The sequence below is a fragment of the Colobus angolensis genome, unplaced genomic scaffold (genome assembly GCF_000951035.1).
Source record: "Colobus angolensis palliatus isolate OR3802 unplaced genomic scaffold, Cang.pa_1.0 Scaffold30, whole genome shotgun sequence".
Taxonomy (NCBI): Eukaryota; Metazoa; Chordata; class Mammalia; order Primates; family Cercopithecidae; genus Colobus; species Colobus angolensis.
In genome coordinates, this window is record NW_012116266.1 from 11,782,041 (window position 1) to 11,790,676 (window position 8,636).

Genomic DNA, 8,636 nt, shown 5'->3' on the forward strand with positions numbered 1-8,636 from the left:
TCCGGAGTAGCTGGGACTACAGGCGCCCGCCACCTCGCCCGGCTAGTTTTTTGTATTTTTTAGTAGAGACGGGGTTTCACGGTGTTAGCCAGGATATACAACTAATTTTAAAACACATACCTCTAAAAGGGAACTTGGGGCATGTACAATTGTAAAGATGATCTAGTGATGCCCTAAACTTTCAATCAGAAACAAATTTGATTCCACTGGTCACTTTGGTATGATAGTAAATAAGTACATTTAAAGGAAATTAAATATATACTGTAATTAGAAAACCAATTTGAACTAGGAAACTAAACTTTACTGGTTTTTTTGTTTGTTTTTCATTTTTCTTTTTGTTTTCTTTTGTTTTTGAGATGGAGTCTTGCTCTGTCATCCAGGCTGAAGTGCAATGGCACGATCTCGGCTCACCACAATCTCCACCTCCCAGGTTCAAGTGATTCTCCTGCCTCTGCCTCCCAAGTAGCCAGGATTACAGGCATGCGCCACCACGCCCAGCTAATCCTGTATTTTCAGTAGATATGGGGTTTCTCCATGTTGGTCAGGCTGGTCTCAAACTCCTGACCTCAGGTGATCTGCCTGCCTCGGCCTCCCAAAGTGTTGGGATTACAGGAGTGAGCCACCGCGCCCAGCCTACTGGGTTCTTGGGAACCACTACTGAACAATGCAAATTCTTCATGGTGTTCTGCCATAACCATGAATGATGTCAAACAAATAATAACAATGATTTATCTCTTAAAATTTATAGTCTGATATTAAAAATTAAAACAGAAAATTACATTAAAATTACTTTTGTCTTTTTTATCTTTAAGCTTAAAAGATCATTTGAAAACTTTTCAGACCTTTAGAATTTAGAGAGCTGTCAACCAGGGAAACTTCAACGTGACATTGTGCTGCACAAAAACTGAAATGTTTAACCAGCACATGACCATGGGAAAAATGTCTCCTATAGCAAAATAGAAGACAAAAGAACTTCCATAAAATCAGTTTGTGTAGGCCAGCTGGTTATTGTCGACTATTCAAGAAAAAGTCAAAGAGGCCCTCCCTTAAAACTTCCTTCCCCGCAGGAATTCTTTTGACAATGACTTCTGTTTAGGGTCTTCCTGTCCCTGTTTTTCTTTTTTTTTCCTTTTAACCCATCATTGAGGTAAAGAATTGTTCTGTGCTTAGGTCTTTTGAAGTAAACTTATCTAGCATTAATTTTAATATCATGCCTTTAATTTCAAATATTAACATTTTTAAGCTATTTCTCTTAATGGTATAATTAACATGCATACAATGGATAGATCCACAGCCAAATTTTGATTTCAAAATGAAGATCACTTCCAGATGCCTTTTAGATTGATTTTCCACTTGCTTCTCACTGTGCCACACTATTTTATCTTGTTTTTGCTATTGTAGTTTTTATGTGTATAGTTGGATTTTAATTCAGTGAAGTGAAAAAAAAAAAAAACTGTTGATCTTTGGGGAGAAAGAAAAACTTTCCAAGAGGAGGAGGATATTATTGATTCCACCAAAACAAATGTTTTTTAATTGCAATGTTTTTCCTTCAGTTTCCTATGTGGGTTATTTAAGGATTTAGATGGTTTTACAAGCCACTTAGTATTTACAACCCTTCTTAATTGTATCCTTTTCCTCACAGGGGAACATTTGCCTAAATCTTTGGAAGGATTTTTTATCTATGAAGAAGAAGGTTCTGGAGTTCCAGGTTCTAGTAGGAAAGGAAATGATGCCATCGTAGTGGAACAATGGACTGTTATTGAGGTGAGCTGCAGTTTTCTGACAATTTAGCTTTACATATATAAATATAATATATATTATATATATGTTTGGTTTGGGGTTGTTTTTTGTTTTTTGTTTTTTGAGACAGGGTCTTACTCTGTCACCCAGGCTAGAGTGCATCACAGTTCACTGCAGCCTCAACTTCCCCTGGCTCAGGTGATTCTCCAACCTCAGCCTCCCAGGTAGCTGGGACTACAGGCATGCATCACCATACTCAGCTAATTTTTTTGTATTTTTTGTAGAGACACGGTCTCGCCATGTTGCCCAGGCTATACATATTTTATTTTACATGTTAAAGCTCTTCAGTGCTGGCACATGCAGTATCCTTAAACACATATTTGTTTAGTGTTTAGAATCTTATCACAAATGCATGAACACACTTTTTTCAGATTTGTGAAAAGGTAATTTGCTTTATCCAATGTTAAATGTTTTTGCAAGATAGAGAAATAATTAACTATGCATAAGTAGCAGTAAGTTCCCAAAAATTTTAAGCCAAAAACACATCACCTGGCACTGAGCTTCTCTTTACAGCATTCTGTGACAACTGATTGAAATTAAAAAATTCAGTCACTCACCTAGTGTTTTGTCTCCAATCAACCAATGTGACTGAGGTTTTTTTAACCTTATGAATGACTTTCAAAGGCAAAAATATCCAAAAGATGTTCTCTCTCTCACCAGGCCAAACATGTACACACAGCATTGTCCTTCACAATCAGAGATGACATTGCTGCTGATGTTGTGCACCCTGAATTCAGATGTCACTGAATGGACTGCCCTTGAGGTGTACACACTGAATTCAGGTATATTCTGTTTTGTGTGTGAGGCCTTCCCTGACAGGCTGTTTCAGGGACACTTTTACCTTTCTGACTGTACAAAGGTTAAGAGACATAGCTCATTTTCAAAGAAACCAGAAAACCCATTGAGTGGGGAAAAAGGATTTGGGAGAAGAGGTAAAGCTCCAAGCAAAACTCAATTCCAAATTAAGTAAAAAGCGGTGGAAAGACTCCCCACACCCAAGCACCTCTCATCTTCAGTACCACTATCGTCACTCTCCACTCTTGTCCTCACTTCCTGGTCCCTAGACCAGTGTTTCTGAAAATGTGTTCTAGAAACTTCTTGGATCCAAATCCCCTAAGGAGCCCATGTGAAAATGCAGACTCTGCCTGGCACAGCAGCTCACGCCTGTAACCCCAGCACTTTAGGGAGGTGAAATGGGAGGATAACTTGAGCCTGAGAGTTCAAGACCAGCCTGGGCAACATAGTGAGACCCCATCTCTACAAAAAAATTTAAAAATTAACCAGGCATAGTGTCATGCACCTGTAGTCCCAGTTCCTCAGGCGGCAGAGGCAGAAGGATAGTTTGAGCCCAGGAAATTGAGGTTAAAGTGAGTTATGATTGTGCCACTGCACCCTAGCCTGGATGGAGGAATGAGACCCTCTCATAAAATAAAATAAAATAAAATAAAATAAAATGCAGATTCCCAGCTTCCCAGCCCCATATATTAAATTTCAAGAACCACTGCCCTAACAAGACCAAAGGAAGGCCCAAACTTCGGACAACGGGATGGAAACCTCTCTCCTTTACCAGTGTTTCTAACTTGGTTCAATTATTAGAAGGAAGCAGAACAGAACATGAAGCCCAGAAAGGCTGCAACGGATGAAAGTGAACTCCCCTCATCCTAACACGTATCACCCTTTGTTGTAATTGTGTACTTGGTTGTCTTTGCCATTAGAGTATGAGCTCTTATGCTTATTCATGCAGGGATGTGAAATCAAAACAGATTATGGCCCTCTGCTGCACACTCTGGCTGAATTCGGATGGCTTCTGACAAGCGTGTTGCCCACACCTGTATTGAGACATGACAGGTAAGGCAAAAGCATCCTTACATACTATCACTTAATTCTAATATATAACTTCATTTGTTGGATAGTTCAATTCAAAAAATATTTGTTTAATGCCTACAGAAAACATTTCACTGAGCTTCTAATTTGATTTTATGGACCTTAGAGGTTAGTAAATCTAGTCCTTGGCATTATAGATGTATAAGCTGTTAGGCTCTGCAGCACATATGCAAAACTGTCCTCACCCCAGCACACAGCCTGGTTTAGGACACAGTAAGGTTCCAGAGCGAGCAGGATGGAGGTGCGCTTCTGCCACCACCCCTCCAGTGTGGTGAGTTAGTTCCCCTTGGCACATGGACTTGGTAGCTGTTTCCATTAAAATAAATACCTACATTAGAACCAAATGCCGGTATTTTATAAGTACTAACTTTCCTTTTCCTTTTCTCCTTTTACTAACTTTCTTGGAAAGGAAAAATTGAATCTTACTTTTTTGAGAGAGGGAAACAGAAACCAAGTAAGTCATTATGTAAAATGCTTTGCTATTCCTGGGACCCAGAGATGTGTCCTCTGCCTGCTTTGGCATCCAGGAAATGACTGGCTGCCAAGGCTGTCCTGCCTGGGCAGGTGACTACCTGCAGAGGACAGCACAGTACCAACTGGGCCTTCCCTTTTAGCAGTGTCAATATGGTTCAACATTCTTAGTGATTGGCAGGTGTGACTAAGGAAGGCAACCTCCCCTTCCTTAGTCTAACCCACTTCACTCACCTTCTCCGGCCTTCCCAGTTTAGCAACTTAGCCCTGTCCAGTATCCCAGTATCCCACATTTAAAAATCTTTGATCGGCATGGCTTTATCTGAAAAGCCACACCTTCTTCAGGTAGGGAAAGGAATTAAGGTGGATATAAAGCAAAGATATTCAAGTTTAAAGAACAAAAAAGGAATGTTTGAAGTAAACAAAACAATCTACTTTTCTTCCCAGAGCTCTGTAGTAACTGTTCTCAAATTGAGTGATGACTCCTTGAAGCATGATTTCCCAACCTCTTCTACTCTGTGACATACCTATCAAATAACAGAACAGTAGTAATTCTCAAGATTCAGTCTTCATGAAACAGGAGAATTCCCTGATACCCCGGCCCCCAACCTTGCAGGACATGTAACAGGGGTGTGGCTTGTCTGTTCACCCTCTGCATGCTCAAACCACTTATGGGAGGGGAAGCACACAGATGGGCAGTTGCAGGAGCTGAGACGAGTGCTCTGGGGCTCTGGCCCCATGGTAGCGTCTAGGGGTGGGTGCCTGCAACTCCCAAAGCCCAAGTAGGCATGTGCTACAGTGCTCTTTTAGTTTTGCCATCTGCAGACGACTTAAGTGTTAAGACTTAAGTTAACTGAGTGTCCTCTAAGTACCTAGGTCCTTGTCCAGCGTCCAGGAAGACCCAAGTTGCACAGGGAATTGAGGATGGTGATTGTGCAGGTTTTATTGAGGATGGAGGTGGGATGCAGTGGGAAGATGATCATCTCCTGGAGTTTGACCATCTAGCAGCCTCTCTCTTCTCCAACCATCTCCAGCCAAACTCTTCTCAGCATTCAGATGCTCCTTCTCTTATCTCTGCCACACCATTCTGAATTTTAAATTCTAAAAATCAAATTTAAAAGGCAAAAAGTCAATCAATCAATAAAAATATGTGGAAGCTGTACATGGTTTCTGGCCCTGAAGGAGCCTGTGAGCTGGTTAAGCTTAGGTTTCATACGTACAAAACGAGGGGCTTACATTCTGGTCAGAGCACATCAAGCTTATGTATTGTGTAATATAATACAGTAACTCATCAAGGGCTACTTGAGGTGTCTTAGTCTATAGGTTCTATAGGAATATTAAAAAGAAGAGACAGGCCGGGCACAGTGGCTCATGCCTGTAATCCCAGCACTTTGGGAGGCCAAGGCGGGCGGATCACGAGGTCAGGAGATCAAGACCATCTTGGCTAACATGGTGAAACCCCGTCTCTACTAAAAATACAAAAAATTAGCCGGGCGTGGTGGCGGGAGCCTGTAGTCCCAGCTACTCGGGAGGCTGAGGCAGGAGAATGACATGAACCCGGGAGGGAGAGCTTGCAGTGAACCAAGATTGCGCCACTGCACTCCAGCCTGGGAGACAGAGCGAGACTCCGTCTCAAAAAAAAAAAAAATTTATAAAAAGAAGAGACATTTTAAACTGTCAAAGTTAGATGGGATCATCAAATACTAAAGAGATTAGAGGGCAGCATCATCACCATTTAGCAGATTTCCATTTAGGAATCTGCTACATTTAGCAGATTTCCATTTAGGAATCTGCTACATTTAGCAGATTTCCATTTAGGAATCTGCTACATTTAGCAGATTTCCATTTAGGAATCTGCTACTAACTCTGTATAGAAGGTAGCCAAAAAATGTAATTTTAACAGTAATTGCCATTATGCAACGAGGCTCACTACAACACACAATGTCTACTCTTCTTTTGTATGCCAAGGAGCATTGTGCAATATTGGTGTTTATTTTGTTCTTTTGCATTTTGTAATTGGAGTCCTGCCAAGTGCCTGCAACATAGGTAACATAGGATGAAGGTTGTTTGGTAACAAGGATTGTTGGTAAAGCTTGTTTATCCTCTGCCTTTTTATTCTTGCACAAATATATTGTCCCTGTGACATGTCACATGCTGTTCTTAGCTGCTTTAGTACACACAATGATGTAATCATTGTCAATTATGTCATCTTTACAAATAAAGAAAAATGTTATATACAGTTGACCTTGGTCAAGGTAGAGGATAGAGCCCAAAGTTTTTAGTCTCTGAAACTAGAGGAATGGTTACAAGCTGCCCAAGCTTTGGAGCTAAGCAGATCTTGTTTTAATTATAGCTTCATCATTGTCTAGCTGTATGATTTGGGCAAGTCATCTAACATTTTTAAGATAAATTTGCTTATCTGAAAAATGGTACAGTAATATCAATTTTAGTGGATTATCACGATGACTAAGATAATACATGCAAAGTACCTATACAGGGCCCGGGCATATTAGGCTAATGAATTAGGGCTAATGTTTTGGGACCTAATCCTTAGCAGAACCAAAATTTCTGATAAGCTGAAACCAGTGTTCAGGCATGATAGCTTGGCCTGTCCTAAATCAGGATGTTTCAGAAAATGTAAATACTATAGCTCATTATATACAAAATCAGCACTGAAGATGACAAGACAATAAAAGCAACAGAAATACATAAGGACATTATTAAGATACCTGCTTACACATATTCTCACACCCAGAAAAACAAATGTCTATCATCATCTTCCTTTTGTGACCCACATGTTGAAAACATAACTTAAAACTACTGCCAGTGAAAATGTTCTTCCTTACATATGTTTGTCTTATATGCAACAATAGAGTCTTAAGTAATTTCAACATTTTCCCTATTCTTTTATCACCTAAGCCATACTTGAATGGCCTATATATAAGATGTTTTCCCCTCACTCAAATATATCCTGTTATTGGATTACATAGATATAGTGTGTCCCTAGGTTAAAGTTGTTGCTTCAATTACCCTAGGCAGTATCTCACCACTAAGGTTTAAAACTGCATTACCATGGAAATGTCATGATGCTGTAATCTTATATCACCACATTATTCCAGAGTTATTGTTATCAGTCCTGAAAACATGCCAGAATCCCTTCTTAATCGTTATCACTATTAATAATACCAATGGGCTCAATCCTTTTTCCCTTCAAGAGCTCAAGGTGGTAGTTGACACTAAACTCTTCAGAGCAAATTTGGTGGAGGAGCAAACTAGCTGAGCTAGCAGCTAATATTGTTGACCTTAAAAAACCACCAGAATAAAGGGGAAGGAAGAGCCAAAGTTCCCTATGTTTGGCTACCTCAAAACAGCAACATGGCTCCCCTCTCCGAATCCTGAAGTGTGAGCAGGAATGTGCATTGTAACAGGAATCCCAAAGTGATTTTGATGCACTTTCGGAAACACTGAATTCTAACCTTACATCGAGAGAGAGAAAGTGAGAAAGGTAAGGGAGGGGGTGAGAGAGAGAGGAAACTTTAGAACACAGGATAGAGAAAGACATGCACTCATTTATATCTAGAAGGCAGAATTTAAAGGCAGGGGCCTTTTGGTCCAGTTGAATCAAGTTATACTATACCGAGAACATTAAAAAGTCTGATCTTCAAGCGGACCTAATAGACAACTACAGAACTCTCCACCCCAAACCAACAGAATATACATTCTTCTCAGCATCACATCATACTTATTCTAAAATTGACCTCATAATTGGAAGTAAAACACTCCTCAGCAAATGTAAAAGAACAGAAATCACAACAAACTGTCTCTCAGACCACAGTGTAATCAAATTAGAACTCAAGATTAAGAAACTCACTCAAAACCTCACAACTACGTGGAAACTGAACAACCTGCTCCTGAATGACTATCGGGTAAATAACAAAATGAAGGCAGAAATAAAGATGCTCTTTGAAACCAATAAGAACAAAGACACAATGTACCAGAATCTCCCGGACACATTTAAAGCAGTGTGTAGAGGGAAATTGATAGCACTAAATGCCCATAAGAGAAAGCAGGAAAGATCTAAAATCGACACCCTAACATCACAATTAAAAGAACTAGAGAAGCAAGAGCAAACAAATTCAAAAGCTAGCAGAAGACAGGAAATAACTAAGATCAGAGCAGAACTGAAGGAGACAGAAACGCAAAAAACCCTTCAAAAAATCAATGAATCCAGGAGCTGATTTTTTTAAAAGATCAACAAAATACATAGACCGAGACCACTAGCCAGACTAATAAGAAAAGAGAGAAGGATCAAATAGATACAGTAAAAAATGATAAAGGGGATATCACCACCAATCCCACAGAGATACAAACTACCATCAGAGAATACTAGACACCTCTATGCAAATAAACTAGAAAATCTAGAAGAAATGGATAAATTCCTGGACACATACACCCTCCCAAGACTAAACCAGGAAGAAGTT

The 8,636-nt window shown here is 39.8% G+C and overlaps 1 protein-coding gene across 1 annotated transcript in view; it reads left to right on the forward strand.

Moving 5' to 3' along the window:
* The window catches only part of RFTN2 (raftlin family member 2), a 98,038-nt gene that overhangs the window by 50,097 nt on the left and 39,305 nt on the right, over positions 1-8,636 (forward strand). Inside the window, exons 6-7 of the mRNA XM_011949979.1 lie at positions 1,643-1,764; positions 3,545-3,648. Coding sequence (XP_011805369.1) covers positions 1,643-1,764; positions 3,545-3,648 — 226 coding nt within the window. The remainder of the gene's footprint in view (positions 1-1,642; positions 1,765-3,544; positions 3,649-8,636) is intronic.